Source organism: Anolis sagrei, chromosome 7 (assembly GCF_037176765.1).
Source record: "Anolis sagrei isolate rAnoSag1 chromosome 7, rAnoSag1.mat, whole genome shotgun sequence".
NCBI lineage: Eukaryota > Metazoa > Chordata > Lepidosauria > Squamata > Dactyloidae > Anolis > Anolis sagrei.
This window is the reverse complement of record NC_090027.1, coordinates 1634265-1659602: the sequence shown is the minus strand read 5'-3', so window position 1 is coordinate 1659602 and position 25338 is coordinate 1634265. Positions and strand designations below refer to the sequence as shown.

General features: G+C 43.6%; 1 protein-coding gene across 2 annotated transcripts in view; it reads left to right on the top strand.

The window, feature by feature from the left end:
* Positions 1-25338, top strand: part of BMP1 (bone morphogenetic protein 1) — a 269223-nt gene that overhangs the window by 217109 nt on the left and 26776 nt on the right. For both annotated transcript variants that reach the window (XM_067470629.1, XM_067470630.1), the window contains exons 12-15: positions 1405-1600; positions 9564-9689; positions 9886-10046; positions 11525-11705. In XM_067470629.1, coding sequence (XP_067326730.1) covers positions 1405-1600; positions 9564-9689; positions 9886-10046; positions 11525-11705 — 664 coding nt within the window. The remainder of the gene's footprint in view (positions 1-1404; positions 1601-9563; positions 9690-9885; positions 10047-11524; positions 11706-25338) is intronic.

Here is a 25338-nt window from a genome sequence, read left to right as displayed (position 1 = left end):
CTGGGCATGCATACTCGGCAGCAAAGTAGCATAGCGCAAGGGCAGATGTCTTCACTGTGTCTGGTTGTGATCCCCAGGTTGTGCCAGTCAGCTTTCGTACGATATTGTTTCTAGCACCCACTTTTTGCTTGATATTTAGGCAGTAAGTCAGAGCATGGTCCAGAGTGACTCCCAGGTATTTGGGTGCGCTGCAATGCTCCAGTGGGATTCCTTCCCAGGTAATATTCCTCAGAGCTCGGGATGCTTGTCTGTTCTTAAGGTGAAAGGCACATTTCTGTGTTTTAGATGGATTAGGGATCATCTGGTTTTCCCTGTAATAGGCAGTATGGGAACCTAGAGCGGAGAGCTTCTGCTCAACCATCTCAAAGCTCCCTGCTTGAGCGGTGATGGCACGATCATCAGCATAGATGAAACTCTCTATGATGAAAAGGGTTTGGCCCATTTGCTTGTAGCTTCTCCAATTTAACAAGACCACGGTAGGGGGCTCTGTCTGGCAAGTTTGGTCTTTATCGGTCTTTATTGGGGGCCACAGTGGTCTGTGGGACCCAAAGGGTTTGAATATATTTATTTGCAGTATTTATATTCCGCCCTTCTCACCCCGCAGGAGACACAGGGCGGATTACAATGTACATATACACGGCAAACATTCAATGCCATAGACACACAACATATATAGACAGACACTCAGAGGCTATTTAACATTCCAGATTTTTTTTTCATGAGGGCATTCTGGCCACCAGGGGAGCTGTCGTTTCACCGTCATTTGTGACACTGATGAAGTACTTCCTCATTCTTTGCATGCTTGCTGGAGATTTTTATGGCCTCGTAAATTAGTTGAATTAGCTAATTATTTCTGACATTGTTTTAGGCCCCTTCCACACAGCGGTATAAAATCCACATTGAACTGAATTATATGGCAGTGTGGATTATCTGCCTTGATATTCTGCGTAATATGTCTGCATGGAAGGGACCATAGAATTGTAGGTGTATCTTATGTACCGTATATTCCGGCATATAAGATGACTGGGTGTATAAGACGACCCCCAACTTTTCCAGTTAAAATATAGAGTTAAGACGACTCCCATGCATAAGACTACACCCGAGTATAAGACGACCCCTGATTTTTGAGAAGATTTTCTTGGGTTAAAAAGTAGTCTTATACGCCAGAATATACTGTATTTATTTTTTGTGGTGGTGGTGCTACTGAAATTGGTGTGCACCTTACAGTCAATGGTATTTTGAAATTGAGGAAACGTGCATATTTTCGGGCCTGGCTCATGTAAGCTGCTCCGAGTCCCCATAGGGGAGATGGTGGTGGGGTACAAATAAAGATTATTATTATTATTATTATTATTATTATTATTATTATTATTATCCATTCCCAATCTCAACCCTTTTCTGCAGATCGAGCGCCATGACAGCTGCGCTTACGACAACCTGGAAATCCGGGATGGGGGCACAGAGTCCGGCACCCTGATTGGAAGGTACTGTGGTTACGACAAGCCCGACGACATCAAGAGCACCTCCAACAAGTTGTGGATGAAGTTTGTGTCCGACGGGTCCATCAACAAAGCCGGCTTTGCAGTCAACTTCTTCAAAGGTATGGCTCTCTCCCCAGACCTTCTCTTGAGCCTCAAAGGCAAGGGTCCTCAAACTACGGCCCGGGGGCCACATATGGCCGTCCAAGGCCATTTACCTGGCCCTCACTCAGAGTCAACTTAAGTCTGAAACGACTTGAAAGCACACAACAACAACAACAACAACAACAACAACAATCCTATCTCATCAGCCAAAAGCAGGCTCACACTTCCCATTGAAATACTAATCTGTATATATCAAAATACTCTGTGCATAATGAGTACCTTAAAAACAAAAGAACCAATGAACGAAATTACACCAAATTTGGCAACAAAACGTCTCACTACACAAAAAAAATTATGATTTTGTCATTTGGGAGTTGTAGTTGCTGGGGTTTATAGTTCACCTACAATCAAAGAGCATTCTGAACTCCACCAACAATGGAATTGAACTAAACTTGGCACAGAGGACTCCCATGGCCAACAGAAAATACTGGAAGGGTTTGGTGGGCACTGACCTTGAGTTTGGGAGTTGTAGTTCACCTACATCCAGAGACTCAAACAATGATGGATCTGGAGCAAACTTGACAGGAATACTCAATATGCCCAAATATGAACACAGATGGAGTTTGGGGGAAATAGACCTTGACATTTGGGAGTTGTAGTTACTAGGATGTATAGTTCACCTACAATCAAAGAGCATTCCAAACCCCACCAATGATGGAATTGGGCTAAACATCCCACACAGAACCCCACAACCAACAGAAAACTCTGTGTTTTCTGGTGGTCTTTGGTGACCATTCTGACACCCCCCTGGTGACCCCCTCCCCGGGGTCTTGACTTCCCAGGTTGAGAAATGCTGCCTTAAGGCCACTCAGTCCATCTCCCTTCATCAGGGCAAGAAAACATAATCAAAGCCCTCCTGACAAAGGGCCATCCAGCCATTCACATATGTATATGACAGATGCAAAAATATATATTACAACACATGTGCAAATACACATATAAACAAATATTTACACATATATTCATATATACACACACAAAACACATACACACAGAAAGTGGGAAGGAAGGAAGGAAGGAAGGAAGGAAGGAAGGAAGGAAGGAAGGAAGGAAGGAAGGAAAGAGGGAAAGAGGGAAAGAAGGAGAGAAGGAAGGAAAGAAAGATAGAATAGGAAGGAGAGAAGGAAATAAAAAAGTGAAAGAAGGAAGGAAAGAGAGGGGGAAGGAAGGAGGGAAAGAGAGAGTGAAGGTTGGCCACAGCAACGCGTGGCGGGTACAGCTAGTAAGTTTATATTTGTTTTCATTATTGTATTGTTTTAAAGTTTTGTTTTGCACTACCAATAAGATATGCGCAGTGTGCATAGGAATTTATCCATGTTTTTTTCAAATTATAATCCAGCCCTCCAACAGTTTGAGGGACTGTGAGCTGGCCCTCTTTTTAAAATGTTTGGGGATGCAGGTGAAATGTCAGGAGAAAATGCCTCTAGAACATGGCCATATAGCCCGAAAAAACCTACAATAACCCAATCAGGGACATCTAATCACCACTCAACAAAAGATTGCCCCAGGCACTGCCAGGCCATCAAATGCTAATCAAGGTGGTCAGTTGAGACATTCACACCTAGCTCCAACAGACAAGAGTCCTTTGTCCCACCCTGGCCATTCCACAGATATATAAACCCACTTTCCTAGTCGCAACAGACCTCACTACCTCTGAGGATGCTTGCCATAGATGCAGGCAAAACGTCAGGAGAGAATGCCTCTAGACCATGGCCATACAGCCTGAAAAAACCTACAACAACCCAGTGATTCCAGCCATGAAAGCTTTCGACAATACATATTCTAAAGCCTTTGACTGTGTGGATCATAATAAAATGCCCAGTGTGGAACACATCTCACCACGCTAATACAGTGGATGTGGCTCTTAATGAGACATGCCGCATTCTCACAAGGTGTCTGCGCTGGAGAAATTACACTGCTTAGCTGGTACTGCAGCACCTGACATCCGCCGGGAAGTAGCAGCCAATAGTGAGAGGACCAAGGCAGAGACATCTCCAGCTCATCCCCTGTTTGGGTATCAGCCAGCATGTTAACAACTTAAATCTAGAAATAGTTTTCTAAGCTCTACAGAGACACTCGCTGGAACACCTCAGCAAGCGAGAGTCCAAAAGTGGCAGGCTCAAACCCAGAACCTCAACCAATGGCTGATACCAAATGAGAGACACACAGAAGACGGGGCGACTTGGAAGGCGCTGAACAGCCGGCGCTCTGGCACCATGAGATGCAGAGCCAACCTTCAGAAATTGGGCCACAAAGTAGAATCCATGACATGCGAGTGTGGAGAAGAGCAAACCACTGACCACCTGCTGCAATGCAACCTGAGCCCTGCCACATGCACCAGGGAGGACCTTCTTGCAGCAACACCAGAGGCACTCCAAGGAGACAGAGACTGCTCAAAGGACATTTAATAGAATGGGAAGTTTGCAAACTCTGTTTTGTCTGTTTGTTAAAAATTTGTTAAAAATGTAATACAATTGTCTGGTTGATACTGACACAATAAATAAATAATAAATTGTGGCATGTTCTTGGTGGGATGGGCATCCCAAGCCCCCTTCCCTCTCTCCTGAGGAATCTGTACAAGGACCAAGGAGCAACGGTCAGAACTGACCACGGAACAGGAGACGGGTTCAAGATTGGGAAAGGCGTCCGGCAAGGCTGCATCCTCTCACCCAACCTATTCCACTTGGATGCAGAACACATCATGCCATGTGCAGGGCTTGATGAATGCAAGGCTGGGATGAAAATTGCTGGAAGAAACATTAGCAACCTTAGATATGCAGATGACACTACTTTGATGCGAGGAGGAGCTGAGGAGCCTTTTCACCAAGGTGAGGGAAGAAAGCGCAAAAGCTGGGTTGCAGCTAAACGTCAAAAAAACCAAGATTATGGCAACAAGAATGATTGACAACTGGAAAATAGAGGGAGAAACCGTGGAGGCCGTGACAGACTTTGTATTTCTAGGCGCAAAGATGAGTGCAGATGCAGACTGTGGCCAGGAAATCAGAAGACGCTTCCTTCTTGGGAGGAGAGCAATGTCCAGTCTCGATCAAATAGTAAAGAGTAGAGACATCAGACTGGCAACCAAGATCCATTGCCTAGTCCAAGCCATGGTCTTCCCTGTAGTCACCTACGGAGGTGAGAGCTGGACCTTAGAAGGAAGGCTGAGCGAAGGAAGAGAGATGCTTTTGAGCTGTGGTGTTGGAGGAAAGTGCTGAGAGTGCCTTGGACTGCGAGAAGATCCAACCAGTCCATCCTCCAGGAAAGAAAGCCCGACTGCTCATTGGAGGGAAGGAGACTAGAGGGAAAGCGGAAGTCCTTTGGCCACATCATGAGGAGACAGGAAAGCCTAGAGAAGGGAATGATGCTGGGCAAAGTGGAAGGCAAAAGGAAGAGGGGCTGACCAAGGGCAAGATGGATGGATGGCATCCTTGAAGGGACTGGATTGACCTTGAAGGAGCTGGGGGTGGTGGACCAGAAGGATGACTGACCAAAGGAAGAGAGACACTTTGGAACTGTGGTGTTGGAGGAAAGTTCTGAGAGTGCCTTGGAGAGCAAGAAGATCCAACCAGTCCATCCTCCAGGAAATAAAGCCTGACTGCTCACTGGAGGGAAGGATGGAAGATGCCAAGATGAAGTCCTTTGGCCACATCATGAGAAGACAGGAAAGCTTAGAGAAGAGAATGATGCTGGGGAAAATGGAAGGAAAAAGGAAGAGGGGCCGACCAAGGGCAAGATGGATGGGTGGCATCCTTGAAGTGACTGGATTGACCTTGAAGGAGCTGGGGGTGGTGGACCAGAAGGAGGACTGACCAAAGGAAGAGAGACGCTTTTGAGCTGTGGTGTTGGAGGAAAGTGCTGAGAGTGCCTTGGACTGCGAGAAGATCCAACCAGTCCATCCTCCAGGAAAGAAAGCCTGACTGCTCATTGGAGGGAAGGAGAGGAGAGACAAAGTCCTTTGGCCACATCATGAGAAGACAGGAAAGCCTAGAGAAGGGAATGATGCTGGGGAAAATGGAAGGAAAAAGGAAGAGTTGCCGACCAAGGGCAAGATGGATGGGTGGCATCCTTGAAGGGACTGGATTGACCTTGAAGGAGCTGGGGGTGGTGACGCCAACAGGAGCTCTGGCCTGGGCTGGTCCAGGAGGTTACAAAGAGTCGGAAACTACTGAACAAATGAACAACAACAACAAAGTCCTATATAACAACAACAACAAAGACCTCACTACCTCTGAGGATGCTTGCCAAAGTGCAGGCGAAACGTCAGGAGAGAATGCCTCTAGACCATGGCTTTCCGCCCAAAAAACCTACAACAACCCAGTGATTCCAGCCATGAAAGCCTTCGACAATACAAAGTCCTATATATTTTGGGAATGTGCAGTGTTCCTTTTTTTGGCCACTGGGAGGCAGGTATCACAAGGGAAAAAATACATCCATTTTTGCTAAGCTTTCATAAGCACCAACCACCCTCTTGGCCCAGAAGAGAGATTCTGTTCTGTCCTCACAAGCTATATGTCATCCTGTCTTAGTCTGGGTCTAAAGGTAAAGGTAAGCCTAGTTGTAACCATTAAGCCTAGTTGTAAGCAACTCTGGGGGTTGGTGCTCATCTCCATTTCTAATCCAAAGAGCTGGCGTCGTCCGCAGACACCTCCAAGGTCATGTGGCCACTAGCATGACTACATGGAGTGCTGTTACCTTCCTGCAGAAGCAGTACCTATTGATCTACTCACATTTGCATGTTTTCAAACTGCTAGGTTGGCAGAAGCTGGGGCTAACAGCACTCTGCTGGCTGTTGTATTAGATCACACGTCGGACACTTCCCAAGTGTCTAGGACTGTGTGATGTATCAGTGAATCATGCGTGCAGATCCCAGTAAGGTGGCCTTCTGCAGTTGGCAGATTGTAATCTTGTCAACGCTGATTGTGTTTAAGTGCAGGCCAAGGTCTTGAGGCGCTGCACCCAGTCTGCCGATCACTACTGGGACCCCCTTGACTGGCTTGTGCCAGAGTCTTTGCAGTTCGATCTTTAAATCCTCATATTGTGTCAGCTTTTCCAGTTGTTCCTCTTCAATCCTACTGTCACCTGGGATTGCAACATCAACAATACATACATCATCATCATCATCATCATCATTATTATTATCATTATCATTATCATTATCATTATCATTATCATTATCATTATTAAGGCATGTGAGTTCTGTGGGGGAAGTTTGGTCCAATTCTATAAATCTCAGCAATTACAGCTCCCAAATGTCAAGATCTATTTCCCCCAAACTCCACCAGTGTTCACACTTGGGCATATTGAGTATTTGTGCCAAGTTTGGTCCAGATCTATCATTGTTTGAGTCCACAGTTCCCTCTGGATGTAGGTGAACTACAACTCCCAAACTCAAGGTCAATGCCCACCAAACACTTCTATTGTTTTCTGTTGGTCATGGGAATTCTGTGAGCCAAGCTTGGATCTATTCCATCGTTGGTGAAGTTCAGAATGCTCTTTGATTGTAGGTGAACTATAAATCCCAGTAACTACAACTCCCAAATGTCAAGATCTATTTCCCCCAAACTCCACCAGTGTTCACACTTGGGCATATTGAGTATTTGTGCCGAGTTTGGTCCAGATCTATGATTGTTTGAATCCACGGCACTCTCTGGATGTAGGTGAACTACAACTCCAAAACTCAAGGTCAATGCCCACCAAGCCCTTCCAATATTTTCTGTTGGTCATGGGAGTTCTGTATGCCAAGCGTGGATCAATTCCATCCTTGGTGGAGTTCAGAATGCTCTTTGATTGTAGGTGAACTATAAATCCCAGCAACTACAACTCCCAAGTGACAAAATCAACCCCCTCCAACCCCACCAGTATTCTAATTTGGGCAAATCGGGATTTTGTGCCAGATTTGGTCCAGTAAATCCATCCTGCATATCAGATATTCACATGACAATTCATAACAGGAGCAAAATTACAGTTATGAAGTAGCAATGGAAATAATGTTATGGTTGGGGGTCACCACCACATGAGGACCTGCATTAAGGGGTCGCGGCATTAGGAGTGTTGAGATACACTGATCTAGCTCAATCCATTATATGGCAGTGTAGATGCCTGGGACCTTGGTTTCAGTACTTAGCTCTGTGACTGACCAGGTGTGCAAATGAAATAGACCTGGACATCTCAACAGAGTTTTAACAGTGGAGTTTATTTATTTTATTTATTGTGTCAAGCAACTGAACAGTTGTATTACATTTTTGACAGAACAAACAAACAAACATACAAAAGACACAGAGTTTGCAAGTTTGATAGTGGATTAAATGTCCTTTGACCAGTATCTGGCCACTTGGAGTGCCTCTGGTGTTGCCGCAAGAAGGTCCTCCATTGTGCATCATGTGGCAGGGCTCAGGGTGCATTGCAGCAGGTGGTCAGTGGTTTGCTCTTCTCCGGACTCGCACGTTGTGGATTCCACTTTGTGGCCCCATTTCTTGAGGTTGGCTCTGCATCTCGTGGTGCCAGAGCGCAGTCTGTTCAGCGCCTTCCAAGTCGCCCAGTCCTCTGTGTGCCCAGGGGGGAGTCTCTCATTTGGTATCAGCCATTGATTGAGGTTCTGGGTTTTAGCCTGCCAGTTTTGGACTCTCGCTTGCTGGGGTGTTCCAGCAAGTGTCTCTGTAAATCTTAGAAAACTATTTCTAGATTTAAGTCGTTGACGTGCTGGCTGATACCCAAACAGGGGATGGGCTGGAGATGTTACTGCCTTGGTCCTTTCACTATTGGCTGCTACTTCCCGGCGGATGTCAGGTGCTGCAATACTGGCTAGACCAGTGGTTCTCAACCTTCTTAATGTCACGACCCCTTAATACAGTTCCTCATGCCACTTTTGGACTCTCTCTTGCTGAGGTGTTCCTGCAAGTGTCTCTGTAGATCGTAGAAAACTATGTCTTGATTTAAGTTGTTGACGTGCTGGCTGATACCCAAACAGGGGATGAGCTGGAGATGTCTCTGCCTTGGTCCTTTCACTATTGGCTGCTACTCCCCAGCGGATGTCAGGTGGTGCAATACTGGCTAGACCAGTGGTTCTCAACCTTCCTAATGCCGCGACACCTTAATACAGTTCCTCATGTTGTGGTGACCCCCAACCATAAAATTATTGTTGTTGCTACTTCGTAACTGCAACTTTGCTACTGTTATGATGTAAATATCTGATATGCAGGATGTATTTTCATTCACTGGACCAAATTTGACACAAATACTCAATATGCCCAAATCTAAATACTAGTGGGGTTGGGGAGATTTATTTTGTCATTTGGGAGTTGTAGTTGCTGGGATTTATAGTTCACCTACATCAAAGAGTATTCTGAACTCCACCAACGATGGAATTGAACCAAACTTGGTTCACAGAACTCCCATGACCAACAGAAAATACTGGAATGGTTTGCGGGCATTGACTTTAAGTTTTGGAGTTGTAGTTCACCACATCCAGAGAGCACTGTGGACTCAAACAATGATAAATCTGGACCAAACTTGGCACGAATTCTCAATATGCCCAAATGCGAAGACAGATGAAGTTTGGGGAAAATCAACCTTGAGATTTGGGAATTGTAGTTGCTGAGACTTATAGTTTGCCTACAAAGAGCATTCTGAACCCCATCAATGATAGAATTAGGCCAAACTTCCCAAACGGAACCCCCATAAACAACAGAAAATACTGTGTATTCTGATGGTCTTTGGCGACCCTTCTGAAACCCCCTCGTGACCCCCGCAGGGGTCCCGACCCCCAGGTTGAGAAACGCTGGGCTAGACAGTGCAATTTCTCCAGTGGTGTAGGGCGCAGGAACCCCATGATAATGCGGCATGTGGAGTAAAAATCTGGCAATGTGGCGTCGGGCTTTTTATGAACCACACATTGAGATCCATCCTCCTTGTTTATTTTAGAAGTGGATGAGTGCTCCAGACCCAACAACGGCGGGTGTGAGCAACGTTGTGTGAATACGCTGGGCAGCTACAAGTGCGCCTGCGACCCCGGCTATGAACTGGCTCCGGACAAACGCAGATGTGAAGGTGAGCATCCCGAAAGAAGAGCTTATTTTGGACACAGTTCTGGCCTCCTTTCGTGTCATGAGGCTGAGATGACAAGGTGGTAACATTTGATTTATTTAAGAAATCAGATGGCCTGAAATATTTTGGATAAGGGATGGTCAAACTGTATGGTTCTCAAGTCGCTTTGGACTGACCTGTTGGGTTCCCTGCCTTGCAGCTGCCTGTGGTGGGTTCCTCACCAAGCTCAACGGCTCCATCACCAGCCCTGGGTGGCCAAAGGAATACCCACCCAACAAGAACTGCATCTGGCAGCTCGTCGCACCCACCCAGTACCGCATATCGCTGCAGTTTGACTTCTTTGAGACGGAGGGCAATGACGTGAGTACTTGGCTTGTGGTCTTATCCCTTCTCAGCTCACTCAACCTTGTGTTCTGCGCTGAGCTGCAGAACTGGCTGACTGAAAGATCACAGGTCACAGATTTATTTATTTGTTTGTTTGTTTGTTTATGGTATTTACATGCCGCCCTTCTCACCTCGAAGGGGACTCAGAGCAGCTTACAAGATATATATACATACAATATATGTTCAGGACCTGCCTATCTGTGCCTCCTCCTCCTCCCCTATGAGCCCACACAGTCCTTAAGATCTTCCGGGGATGCTCTTCTCTCACTCCTGCCCCCGTCTCAGGCGCGATTGGTGGGGACGAGGGAGAGGGCATTCTTGGTGGTGGCCCCCCATCTCAGGAACTCCCTCCCTAGGGAGATTAGGCAGGCACCCTTCCTAGCCACATTCCGCAAAGAACTAAAGACATGGATGTTTTGTTGTGCCTTCAACTGATGACCCTTATGACAAACGATTGTACTGTGATCTATTTTCACTATTTAACCTGAATTCCTATATTACATCATTATTCATATATGTATGTTAAACTGAGATGACCCTGTTCCTGTCAAATTGCTCTGTTTCCATGATATCTCCTGTGCCATTTATATTCCTATCCACCTTATTGAACTACTTGCCTTTTAATAATTTTGTATGTTGTAGTTGTTGTTGTTGTAAGCTGTTTGGCAAACCGACACCCAGTGCTTGGCCTCAGAATATAAAATTATTATTATTATTATTATTATTATTATTATTATTATCATTAGTGTTGTTGTTGTTGTTGTAAGCTATTTGGCAAATCTACACCCAGTGATTGGCCTCACAATATAAAATTGTTGTTGTTGTTGTTGTTGTTGTTATTACTGTTGTTGTTGTTGTAAGCTATTTGGCAAATCTACACCCAGTGCTTGGCCTCAGAATATAAAATTATTATTATTATTATTATTATTATCATTAGTGTTGTTGTTGTTGTTGTAAGCTATTTGGCAAATCTACACCCAGTGCTTGGCCTCAGAATATAAAATTGTTGTTGTTGCTGTTGTTGTTGTTGTTGTTGTTGTTGTTATTACTGTTGTTGTTGTTGTAAGCTATGTGGCAAGTCTACACCCAGTGCTTGGCCTCAGAATATAAAATTGTTGTTGTTGTTGTTGTTATTACTGTTGTTGTTGTTGTAAGCTATTTGGCAAATCTACACCCAGTGCTTGACCTCAGAAGATAAAATTATTGTTGCTGTTGTTGTTGTTGTTGTTGTTGTTGTTACTGTTGTTGTTGTTGTAAGCTATGTGGCAAATCTACACCCAGTGCTTGGCCTCAGAATATAAAATTGTTGTTGTTGTTGTTGTTGTTGTTGTTGTATGCTCTTTGGCAAATGTACACCCCGTGCGTGGCCTCCTTTTCGTTTAATCCCCTTCCATCTTCCTGCCTTCTTTCTCTAACGGTAGTGAATGAGCCGCCTCTCCCTGCTCTTCCCACAGGTGTGCAAATACGACTTTGTGGAAGTGCGTAGCGGCCTCAACGCCGAGGCCAAATTGCACGGCAAATTCTGTGGGACGGACGCGCCTGACGTAATCACCTCCCAGTACAACAACATGCGCATCGAGTTCAAGTCGGACAACACGGTCTCCAAGAAGGGCTTCAAAGCACACTTCTTCTCAGGTAGTGCCCTTTGGCTCGCGAAGGCATGGGTGGCTTTCTCCGGCTTCCTTCACCCCAGCGGCTAATGCTTTCTTCCCTTCCTCTTTGTTGAGAGGGTGCAGTCCCTAGCCCTGCCAGTAGGTGTCACTGCAGTCTTTGAAAATGACTCTGGGTAGAGTGTCCCCTAGGGAACAGAACTGGGCATTACAACTGAGAAAAGATAACTAAGGGAAAACAGGAGGAGGAAGAGGATTGGGGGAAAAGGGGAAATACGAACTGGCTTTGATTTTAGCATGAGCTTTCGTAGATATAGAGTGTCCCCTCGCTACTTCACGGTTCGCTACTTCGCGGAATGACCAGGGTGAGACAAAGGACTCTTGTCTGCTGGATCTAGTAGGCTTGGGTGGTTTCGTTCGTTAATTTCGTAATTCGTTATTAATTCGTATTTAAATTAGCTTATGATCCAATATTGAGCCATGCAGGAATTGTGTGAGGAGTAATAAAGCTTCGAAACAATTTTTTCAATTTATTTCGTAATTATTTCGTAATTATTTCGTAATTATTTTCGCATGCCTGGTGCAAGTTTTATAGTTGTTGTTTGTTTTATCACACCAACAGTCCACAACAGAGGGAGAGGGAAGCTTCAGAAGTTCCCCCTGTCCCGTTTGGAGGTTTTTTTAGCATATTGCGCGACCGCGTCCGCCATTAATGAATTGATTCGTAATTTTACGTAATTTCGTATATTTCGAAATTTTTAAAAAGAAAATTTCGGAATTATTAAAAAAAACGAAATGCAAGGGCCCCCTAAAAGCAAAACGAGTTTAGAACCAATTTTTTCCGTGGTTACCCAAGCCTAGGATCTAGGTGTGAATGTTTCAACTGACCACCTTGATTAGCATACAATTGGCTGACTGTGCCTGGAGCAAACTTTTGTTTTGTTTGATGCTAATCAAGGTGGTCAGTTGAAACATTCACACCTAGCTCCAGCAGACAAGAGTCCTTTGTGTCACCCTGGTCATTCCACAGATATATAAACCCCTTTTTCCTACTTCCAACAGACCTCACTCCCTCTGAGGATGCTTGCCATAGATGCAGGCAAAACGTCAGGAGAGAATGCCTCTAGAACATGGCCTTATAGCCCGAAAAAACCTACAACAACCCATTATTATTATTATTATTGCACTCTGCATAGTGGGAGAGTGAAATGAGAATTATCAGTAGGCAATCCCACACAAAATTGGGTTGTTGTAGGTTTCTTCGGGCTATATGGCCATGGTCTAGAGGCATTCTCTGCTGACGTTTTGCCTGCATCTATGGCAAGCATCCTCATAGATGCAGGCGAAACGTCAGGAGAGAATGCCTCTAGATCATGTCCATATAGCCCGAAAAAACCTACAACAACCCAGTGATTCCGGCCATGAAAACCTTCGACAATAATAATAATAATAATAACAATAACAATAATAATAATAACTTTATTTATATCCCGCCACCATCTCCCCAAGGGACTCGGAGCGGCTTACATGAGGGCAAGCCCAACAACACATCAATAAAAACAACAAGCAATAAGCAAAATAAACAATACAATTAGTGTATTGTCGAAGGCTTTCATGGCTGGAATCACTAGGTTCTTGTGGGTTTTTTTCGGGCTATAGGGCCATGTTCTAGAGGCATTCTCTCATGACGTTTCGCCTGCATGTATGGCAAGCATCCTCAGAGGTGTGAGGTCTGTTGGAATTAGGACAATGGGTTTATATATCTGTGGAATGGCTGGGGTGGGGCAAGGAGCTCTTCTCTGCTGGAGCTAGGTGTGAATGTTTCAACTGACCACCTTCATTAGCATTTGAAGGCCTGGCTGAGCCTGGGAAAATCTTTTGTTGAGAGGTGTTAAGATGTGCCTGGTTGTTTCCTCTCTGCTGTTTTGCTGTTGTAATTTTAGAGTTTTTTAATACTGGTAGCCAGATTTTGTTCATTTTCATGGTCTACAAACCCACCAAGAAAATCCAACCAATGCTCCGTTCAGCAAAGGACAAGAGGGATCCTCTCACCTCTGCAGGAGTCTACCGTATTCCATGCAACTGTGGACAAGTCTACATAGGGACCACCAAACGCAGCAGCATTGCCCAGACACAAATCAAGGAACATTTATTTATTTATTTATTTTATTTTATTTACTTTGCTTCTGTACCGCTGTATCTCAAGCCCGAAGGCGACTCACGGCGGTTCACAAACAGTAAAAACAGTAGAAACAGCAGTGGTTCCATACAACATATAACAATTGACTTAACACATTATCCATAAATTACCAATAAGCAATTATAATGCACAATTATTACAAAAAAACAACCGTACCCAATCTTCTCATCATCCAAGCGTAGTCCAGGTTCGTCGTCCATTGTTCCCTTCCTATGTTCCATTACCAGATTGCACTAAATTACTCAAACGCCTGCACAAACATCCAGGTCTTCACCTTTTTGCGGAATACCATTAGAGATGGTGCTAGTCTAATGTCCGTAGGAAGGGCGTTCCACAGCCGAGGAGCCACCACCGAGAAGGCCCTATCTCTCGTCCCCGCCAGCCGAGCTTGAGAAGCAGGCGGGATCGAGAGAAGGATCTCCCCGGAAGATCTCAAAGTCCTGGTGGGTTCATAGGCAGAGATGCGGTCAGATAGGTAGCTTGGGCCGGAACCGTTTAGGGCTTTAAAGGCCAACGCCAGCACTTTGAATTCAGCCCGGTAGCAGATCGGTAGCCAGTGGAGTTGGCGCAACAGGGGGGTTGTATGCTCCCTGCGCTCCGCTCCTGTTAAAATCATGGCTGCCGAGCGTTGGACTAGTTGGAGTTTCCGAGCTGTCTTCAAAGGCAACCCCACGTAGAGAGCGTTGCAGTAGTCTAAACGGGATGTAACCAGAGCGTGGACTACCGTGGCCAAGTCAGACTTCCCAAGGTATGGGAAGTATGAGAGGCACTGCACACTTCTTCAACCAGAGAAGTCAGCCATAGCCGAGCACCTGATGAACCCGACATAGCATATCATTCGAGAAGACAGAAATGCTGGACCACTCTCACAACCACCATGTCAGGCGACACAGAGAAGCCATTGAAATCCACGAGCATGTGGACAATTTCAACAGAAAGGAAGAGACCATGAAAATGAACAAAATCTGGCTACCAGTATTAAAAAAACTCTAAAATTACAACAGCAAAACAACAGAGAGGAAACAGGCAGGCACATCTTAACACCTCTCAACAAAAGATTTTCCCAGGCTCAGCCAGGCCTTCAAATGCTAATGAAGGCGGTCAGTTGAAACATTCACACCTAGCTCCAGCAGAGAAGAGCTCTTTGCCCCACTCCAGCCATTCCACAGATATATAAACCCATTGCCCTAATTCCAACAGACCTCACTACCTCTGAGGATGCTTGCCATAGATGCAGGCGAAAGGTCAGGAAAAAATGCCTCTAGAACATGGCCATATAGCCCGAAAAAACCCACAAGAACCAAATACAATTAGTATAACTCACACATAGACAATAACACACAAGAATTTAAAAACCTATGGCCAGGCCAGATGTAATAGTTAAAACTTTAAAAATAAATGCTGGACATGAACAGAGGGTGTCTCTATTAGGAGGGTTTCAAACCAAAAGTAGAGAGCAACCCAACGGGTAATTAAAGTGCTTCTCGGGATATTTTGCAAGGGATTGTTTCCTTTATTCTGGGAAGGCACACTGGAACAGCCACGTTTTCAGGCTCCTCCTAAAGACTGCCAGCGTTGGGGCATGTCTGACGTCCTTGGGAAGTGAGTTCCAGAGTCGAGGGGCCACCACCGAGAAGGCCTTCTCCCTTGCTCCCACCAATTGCACCTGCGAAGGAAGTGGGAGCGAGAGCAGAGCCTCTCCAGATGATCGAAGAGATCGTGTGGGTTCGTACACAGAGATGCGGTCACGCAAGTAGGCGGGTCCCAAACCATTCGGGGCTTTGTAGGTGAGCACCTGCACCTTGAATTGGGACCGGAAAATGAACGGCAGCCAATGGAGCTCCTTAAACAAGAGGGTTGACCGCTCCCTGTAAGTCACCGCAGAAATGCCTTTCCTAGAATTCATGCAAGTTCCCTCTTATACACTCTTATTTATTATTATTTATTTATTTCACAGTTTTGTATACCGAGCTTCTCAACCTCGTTGAGGGACTCAGCCCGGTTTATTTATTTATTTTATTTATTTACGGCGCTTATATGCCGCCCTTCTCACCCCGAAGGGGACTCAGAGCGGCTTACAATATATATTTTCATACAATATTATATAATTAGCAAAGTACAATATCAGTATATATTACTATTTGCACTATACCATTATATTGTAATATTATTAGTAATATTACATGTAATTAAATATATAATTATAATTATAATATTGAATTATTATTACTAGTATTATACTGTATTACATTATAATATTATAAATATTAGGGCTGGGCGGTTTCGTTTCGTTAATTCGTAATTCGTTAATAATTCGTTAATTTTTTTAATTACAAAACGATAACGAACCATTCTGGAGCAATTTTTTTAAAAAACGAATTTTTAAACACGTTTTGCAAATGCTTCGTATTTCGTTATTGTATTCGTTTCGTTATTGTTCTGAGGTCGTTTCGTTATTATTTCCGCATGTCTGGGGCAAGTTTTTTGTTTAATTAGTGAAAAAAAATTATAATATCACACCAACAGTCAACAACAGAGGGAGAGGGAAGCTTCAGAAGGTTTTGGAGGTTTTTTAGCATATTTCGCGGTCGCGTCCGCCATTAACGAATCGATTCATTATTGTTTCGGAAATCTATTCGTTAATGTTTTGTAATTTTTTCACATTTACGAAATTTCGTAAATATCGAACTTTTTAAATGGAAAATTTTGTAATTATTTTAAATAACGAAACGCAAAAACCCCCAAAAAACGAATCGATTTTAGAAACAAATTTTTCCGTTGTTACCCAGGCCTAATAAATATTATATGTATATACAATATACTATAATAATAAGTTTACAGCCATAAAAACATATACATTCATTAAAATATCATATATCACAAATTACACATCAACTTTAAAATACACTAAATATAAAACTACAGTGGTCAGTCGTCCTAAATAAGATGGATCTATATCCACTTCCATCCAGAGTCCTATGGTGTTGTCTCATTCCTCGAAGGCCTGACTCCACAGCCACGTCTTCACCCGTTTCCTCAATGTTAGGATGGATGGGGCGGTTCTGGCCTCCAGAGGGAGAGAGTTCCAGAGTCGTGGGGCCACCACCGAGAAGGCCCTGTCCCTCGTCCCCACCAGGCGCGCTTGCGAGGCTGGTGGGACCGAGAGCAGGGCCTCTCCAGATGATCTTAGTAATCTTGATGGTTCGTAGGGGAGAATACGTTCGGAGACTAGTACTCATGGCTTCACTTCAAGCCAGGCGCCACTTAGAATCATAGAATCATAGAATCAAAGAGTTGGAAGAGACCTCATGGGCCATCCAGTCCAACCCCATTCTGCCAAGAAGCAGGAATATTGCATTCAAATCACCCCTGATAGATGGCCATCCAGCCTCTGCTTAAAAGCTTCCAAAGAAGGAGCCTCCACCACACTCCGGGGCAGAGAGTTCCACTGCTGAACGGCTCTCAAGGCACTGCATCCTCTAACATTGGGCTTTTTTCGTTCATAACACCAAGGATTGGAACTCTGCAACCGCGCCGCGTCCCTCACCTTGTTGTTTGCATCTTGCGGACATCTTCCCTGCTTTGTCATGTCTTTCTAGGCAAGTTCCCTTCTAAGCTACTACACTTGGCAAGTTGTGGTGCATGCCTCCTTTGGAACGCCTACCAAGGCAACTTGGCTTTCGCTTTGCTGTTTGGCCCCTTCTCCATCTCTCATCTCTGTGTGCCATAACAAAACCCGGACGGAGGACAGATAGTGGGACAATATCCCCCTTTTTTCTCGCTCCGTGTGGTCACCACCTAAGCATTAGGGGTCGTTTACGGTCCATCTTGAAGATTGTTTTCTTTCTTGTGAAGGGATCAGCTTCCTATGTAAGGAGGAGAAGATGAGTGATATACCATAGCACAGGAATGGGCAAGCTTGGGCCCTCCAGGTGTTTTGGACTTCAACTCCCACCATTCCTAACAGCTTCAGGCCTCTTGATTTTCCCCTTCAGCCGCTTAAGCGGCTGAAGGGGAAAATCAAGGGGCCTGAAGCTGTTAGGAATGGTGGGAGTTGAAGTCCAAAACACCTGGAGGGCCAAAGCTTGCCCATACCTACTATAGCATGTAGCCATGCAATCTAAGATGTTGGGAAACCATTACCTGCTTATGTTGTCTTTTGTTCCATGCTGTCTTACCACTTTCACATCGGTCTAACCTATTTTTTAAAAAAGTCAATGATTTTGGGACAATGCCTTTCAAGAGAAGACATCATTGGTGAAAGCTATGGACTGGTGACATCACAGGTGAGTAATATGTCGGGCGAGTGGGCTTATGAACAAAAGACCCTCCTCATCAATGTACAGCGGAGTAACTTATCAGCAGCAGTGTGACCCAGAACCAGTAAGCCCAAAGGGATGAAAAGAACAAAAACATACAGATCAATGGCTTTTCTTTGTAGTAAAATGATATGGTTGTACTATTTACAACAAGAACGCAAATAAACAAGTACACAGTAGCTTTACACACAGCAGCTTTCATCCTGGTGCTTTCTCACATGAGGCTTCTCTCACACGAGGATTCTCTCACACTGAGGTTTGCCTCACATTACTCGGGACGACACTAGCTTTGGCTTCAGCCTACTAACTCTTTCGGTGCTTGATTCACACCTTTGTAATCAAAAATACACAGTTAATTTTTAGTATTTCTGACATAATAGCCTCAGAAAGTCCCCTAGAAATTATGACCCGTAACTATATAAAGATGGGCGTAAGCACACACATATATATGTTGTGCTATTTACAATAACAACGTTTCCATAACACAAATAAACAAATACACACAGCGGCCTTCATCTTGGAGCTTTCTCACACGAGGCTTCTCTCACACAAAAGTTTGCCTCACATTCCTTGGGACGACACTAGCTTTGGCTTCAGCCTGCTAACTCGTTTGGTGTTTGATTCACACTTTTGTCATCAAAAACACCCAGTTAATTTTTAGTATTTCTGACATAATAGCCTCAGAAACATCCCCTAGAAATTATGACCCGTAACTATATAAAGATGGGCGTAAGCACACACATATATATGTTGTGCTATTTACAATAACAACGTTTCCATAACACAAATAAACAAATACACACAGCGGCCTTCATCTTGGAGCTTTCTCACACGAGGCTTCTCTCACACAAAAGTTTGCCTCACATTCCTTGGGACGACACTAGCTTTGGCTTCAGCCTACTAACTCTTTCGGTGCTTGATTCACACCTTTGTAATCAAAAATACCCAGTTAATTTTTAGTATTTCTGACAGAATAGCCTCAGAAACTCCCCTAGAAATTATGACCTGTAACTATATAAAGATGGGCGTAAGCACACACATATATATGTTGTGCTATTTGCAATAATAAGGTTTCCATAACACAAATAAACAAATACACACAGCGGCCTTCATTCTGGAGCTTTCTCACACGAGGCTTCTCTCACACTGAGGTTTGCCTCACATTACTCGGGACGACACTAGCTTTGGCTTCAGCCTGCTAACCCGTTCGGTGCTTGATTCACACCTTTGTAATCAAAAATACCCAGTTAATTTTTAGTATTTCTGACAGAATAGCCTCAGAAAGTCCCCTAGAAATTATGACCTGTAACTATATAAAGATGGGCGTAAGCACACACATATATATGTTGTGCTATTTACAATAACAACGTTTTCATAACACAAATAAACAAATACACACAGCGGCCTTCATCCTGGAGCTTTCTCACACGAGGCTTCTCTCACACAGAGGTTTGCCTCACATTCTTGGGACTACACTAGCTTTGGCTTCAGCCTGCTAACTCGTTCGGTGCTTGATTCACACTTTTGTCATTAAAAACACCCAGTTAATTTTTAGTATTTCTGACATAATAGCCTCAGAAACTCCCCTAGAAATTATGACTTGTAACTATATAAAGATAGGCATAAGTACATACACATATATGTTGCGCTATTTGAGATAAGAAAGTTTCCATAACACAAATAAACAAATACACAGTAGCTTTATACACAGTAGCCTTCATCCTGGGGCTTTCTTACGTGAGGCTTCTCTCACACAGAGGTTTACCTCACACTCCTCAGGACGACTATAGCTTTGGCTTCAGCCTGCTAACTCGTTCGGTGCTTGATTCACACCTTTGTAATCAAAAATACACAGTTAATTTTTAGTATTTCTGACATAATAGCCTCAGAAACATCCCCTAGAAATTATGACCTGTAACTATATAAAGATGGGCGTAAGCACACACATATATATGTTGTGCTATTTACAATAATAAGGTTTCCATAACACAAATAAACAAATACACACAGCGACCTTCATCCTGGAGCTTTCTCACACGAGGCTTCTCTCACACAGAGGTTTGCCTCACACTACTCAGGACGACACTAGCTTTGGCTTCAGCCTGCTAACTCTTTCGGTGCTTGATTCACACCTTTGTAATCAAAAATACCCAGTTAATTTTTAGTATTTCTGACAGAATAGCCTCAGAAACTCCCCTAGAAATTATGACCTGTAACTATATAAAGATGGGCGTAAGCACACACACATATATGTTGCGCTATTTGAGATAAGAAAGTTTCCATAACACAAATAAACAAATACACAGTAGCTTTATACACAGTAGCCTTCATCCTGGGGCTTTCTTACGCGAGGCTTCTCTCACACAGAGGTTTACCTCACACTCCTCAGGACGACTATAGCTTTGGCCCACTGACTCTAACAGGCTTCAGCCTGCTAACTCTTTTGGTGCTTGATTCACACTTTTGTAATCAAAAATACCCAGTTAATTTTTAGTATTTCTGACATAATAGCCTCAGAAACATCCCCTAGAAATTATGACCTGTAAATATATAAAGATGGGCGTAAGCACTCACATATATGTTGCACTATTTGCAATAAGTCGCCAAATAGGCTGATAAATGCGGTATAAAAGCGCAGCAAATAATAATAAGAAGAAGAAAGTTTCCATAACACAAATGAACAAATACAAAGTAGCTGTACACACAGCAGCCTTCATCCTGGAGTTTTCTCACACGAGGCTTGTCTCACACAGAGGTTTGCCTCACACTCCTCGGGATGACACTAGCTTTGGCTTCAGCCTACTAACTCGTTCGGTGCTTGATTCACAGCTTTGTAATCAAACATACCCAGTTAATTTTTAGTTATTTCTGACATAATAGTCTCAGAAACATCCCCTAGAAATTATGACCTGTAACTATATAAGTACTTCAGTACTTATATAGTTGAAGTACTTTGGCCACATCATGAGGAGACAGGAAAGCCTAGAGAAGACAATTATGCTGGGGAAAGTGGAAGGCAAAAGGAAGAGGGGCCGACCAAGGGCAAGATGGATGGATGGCATCCTTGAAGTGACTGGACTGACCTTGAGGGAGCTGGGGGTGGTAACGGCTGACAGGGAGCTCTGGCGTGGGCTGGTCCATGAGGTCACGAAGAGTCGGAGACGACTGAACGAATGAACAACAAACTATATAAAGATGGGTGTAAGCGCGCGCACATATATGTTGCACTATTTACAATTACAAAGTTTTCATAACACAAATAAACAAATACACACAGCGGCCTTCATCCTGGAGCTTTCTCACACGAGGCTTCTCTCACACAGAGGTTTGCCTCACATTCCTTGGGACGACACTAGCTTTGGCTTCAGCCTGCTAACTCGTTCGGTGCTTGATTCACACCTTTGTAATCAAACATACCCAGTTAACTTTTAGTTATTTCTGACATAATCGCCTCAGAAACTCCCCTAGAAATTATGACTTGTAACTATATAAAGATGGGTGTAAGCGCGCACACATATATGTTGCACTATTTACAATTACAAAGTTTTCATAACACAAATAAACAAATACACAGTAGCTTTACACACAGTAGCCTTCATCCTGGAGCTTTCTCACACGAGGTTTCTCTCACACAGAGGTTTGCCTCACACTCCTCAGGATGATGCTAGCTTTGGCTTCAGCCTGCTAACTCTTTCGGTGCTTGATTCACACTTTTGTAATCAAAAATACCCAGTTAATTTTTAGTATTTCTGACATAATCGCCTCAGAAACATCCCCTAGAAATTATGACCTGTAACTATATAAAGAGGGGCGTAAGCACACACACAGGAAAGCCTAGTGAAGACAGGAAAGCCTAGAGAAGACAATTATGCTGGGGAAAGTGGAAGGCAAAAGGAAGAGGGGCCGACCAAGGGCAAGATGGATGGATGGCATCCTTGAAGTGACTGGACTGACCTTGAAGGAGCTGGGGGTGGTAACGGCCAACAGGGAGCTCTGGCGTGGGCTGGTCCATGAGGTCACGAAGAGTCGGAGACGACTGAACGAATGAACAACAAGCACACACACATATATGTTGCACTATTTACAATAACAAGATTTCCATAACACAAATAAACAAATACACAGTAGCTTTACACACAGCGGCCTTCACCCTGGAGCTTTCTCACACGAGGCTTCTCTCACACAGAGGTTTGCCTCACACTCCTCGGGACGACACTAGCTTTGGCCCACTGACTGTAACAGGCTTCGGCCTGCTAACTCTTTCTGTGCTTGAATCCAAAGGCATGTCTTCAGGGCTGCCTATTGCTCTACCCACATTGCTGTTTTCAAAATGCTAGGTAAGCAGAAGCTAGGGCTGATGGTGGGAGCTCACCCTGAGCCGTAGCTTGAACTGCCAACCTTCTGGTCAGCAAGATTTTCTGTAACTGGCAGTTTAACCTATTGTGCTAATTGATATGGCAAAAGGAAGTGTTTATTATGCTCACAAAAGGATGGCAACATCCCTGGTGAGAAAACATGGCAGTTCCTTTATCTAGGAAAGTGTGATAGTTTATTTATCTGGGAATTAAGCTTTTTCTTCTAATAACCCAGGCAACAACGGGTAAACCAGCTAGTAAATTTTTTAAAAAATCACAAAAGTCAAACCTGCAAATGAGGAGGGCTGACTGCATTTTTATATGTATTGTCTATCCTCCTGGGAACATATAGTTATGTTGCAAATGGGGGATATAAATTGCATTGGCCTTTCCCAAACTCAGGCTAGTCCCTCGAATCTTGTCTCTGCAAAAAATGAAAAATGAAGTATGTACAAAGCTGTCAACCAATTGTTGCTATTCTTTCTGTCCTCACACAGGTCCTGGCCGCACGGCTCCACATCCCAAACTGGACTGTGAATCAACCGTTGAAATCCCTGCCCCAAACTCATTAAGCCTTGTGTTCATTAGTAAGAGCCTAGTAAGAGCAAGTACCCAAAGTGTAGGTCCTACACTCTCTATGTATAATATAATAACAATAACTCTTTGTTTATATTCCGCCCTATCTCTCCAAGGGGACTCAGAGTGGCAATCATTACATTCTGTTTTGGATAGACAGGTCAGAGTCAGACAGAACAGAAAGGAGGTATGTTGTGTTGACGTCCGGCTTTTTGGTGCCTTGGAGGTTGTGCTCGAATCCACCCACAAAGGGGTGCTGTCGCTCCATCCTCTATGACAACTCGCCATCAGGACTTCTTCCTTTTGATCACCGGATATTTTACGATCTTTTTCTTTATGGTGTCATAAAATACCTCCACTGCTTGTTTTAGCGGTACCTATTTTCTCCACTTACAACTCAAGCCGTTTTTGAACTGCTTAGGTCAACAGTGAGCTGGGCTGATAGTCTGGAGCGCACGCCAAACCATGGCATCAAATTGGCAACCTTTCAGTTGATAGATCTTATCATTGCCCCCAAAGAAATGGGAAATTATTATTTCCATTTGATGTTTTGTCTTATGTCTGTTATAACAGGTTGTATTTTTTATTTAATTTTAGTTTAAGTTATAATGTGTATGTATATGTTGGGTTAGTATTTTGTTAGTATGGACGTACTGTTGTTGTATTCGGGCATTGAATGTTTGCCTTTTATGTTTGGAATCCGCCCTGAGTCCCTTTGGGGAGATAGAGCGGAATATAAATAAATTGTTGTTGTTGTTGTTGTTGTTGTTGTTGTTGTTGCTGGTGGTTTACCAGCTGAGCTAAAGCCCGGCCCAATGGGGCCCTTGCATTAAGAAAGTTACGTGTGGTAGCCTAGGTTTGTTTTTTGTAGAATTACTGACAGTGGGATCATTGCAATGATGAACAGCAGTGGTGACAGTGGGTTGCCTTGGAAAATTCATTGTTTCATTGCATTTTCGGTGAAGTTTGGAATATTTTCACAAACCCCGATGACATCTAGACATTTGAAAATCCAACAATGTGGCAGTGAGTCAAATGGTTTTTGTAATCAATCCAAGCAGTATAGACGTTTGTTGTTGTTGTTGTTGTTACTATTGCTGGTGATTTACCAGCTGAGCTTCAGCCCAGCCCAATGGGGCCCTTGCATTAAGAAAGTTACGTGTGGTAGCCTAGGTTTATTTTCTGTAGAATTACTGACAGTGGGATCATTACAATTGACAGTGAGTTGCCTTGGAAAATTCCTCTCTTGAAGTTACCAGTTCCATAGCTTTCGTTGCTCACAAACAACTCACTTTTCCATTGTTTCATTGCATTTTCAGTGAACTTTCTAATGTTTTCACAAACCCCGATGACATCTAGACATTTGAAAATCCAACAATGTGGCAGTGAGTCAAATGCTTTTTTGTAATCAATCCAAGCAGTATAGACGTTTGTTGTTGTTGTTGTTGTTACTATTGCTGGTGATTTACCAGCTGAGCTTCAGCCCAGCCCAATGGGGCCCTTGCATTAAGAAAGTTACGTGTGGTAGCCTAGGTTTATTTTCTGTAGAATTACTGACAGTGGGATCATTACAATTGACAGTGAGTTGCCTTGGAAAATTCCTCTCTTGAAGTTACCAGTTCCATAGCTTTCGTTGCTCACAAACAACTCACTTTTCCATTGTTTCATTGCATTTTCAGTGAACTTTCTAATGTTTTCACAAACCCCGATGACATCTAGACATTTGATAATCCAACAATGTGGCAGTGAGTCAAATGCTTTTTTTGTAATCAATCCAAGGTGTATAGAGGTTTGTTATTATTATTATTATTATTATTATTATTATTATTATTGCTGGTGATTTACCAGCTGGGCTTAAGCCCGGCCCAATGGGGCCCTTGCATTAAGAAAGTTACGTGTGGTAGCCTAGGTTTGTTTTTTGTAGAATTACTGACAGTGGGATCATTGCAATGATGAACAGCAGTGGTGACAGTGGGTTGCCTTGGAAAATTCATTGTTTCATTGCATTTTCGGAGAACTTTGGAATATTTTCACAAACCCCGATGACATCTAGACATTTGAAAATCCAACAATGTGGCAGTGAGTCAAATGCTTTTTTGTAATCAATCCAAGCAGTATAGACGTTTGTTGTTGTTGTTGTTGTTACTATTGCTGGTGATTTACCAGCTGAGCTTCAGCCCAGCCCAATGGGGCCCTTGCATTAAGAAA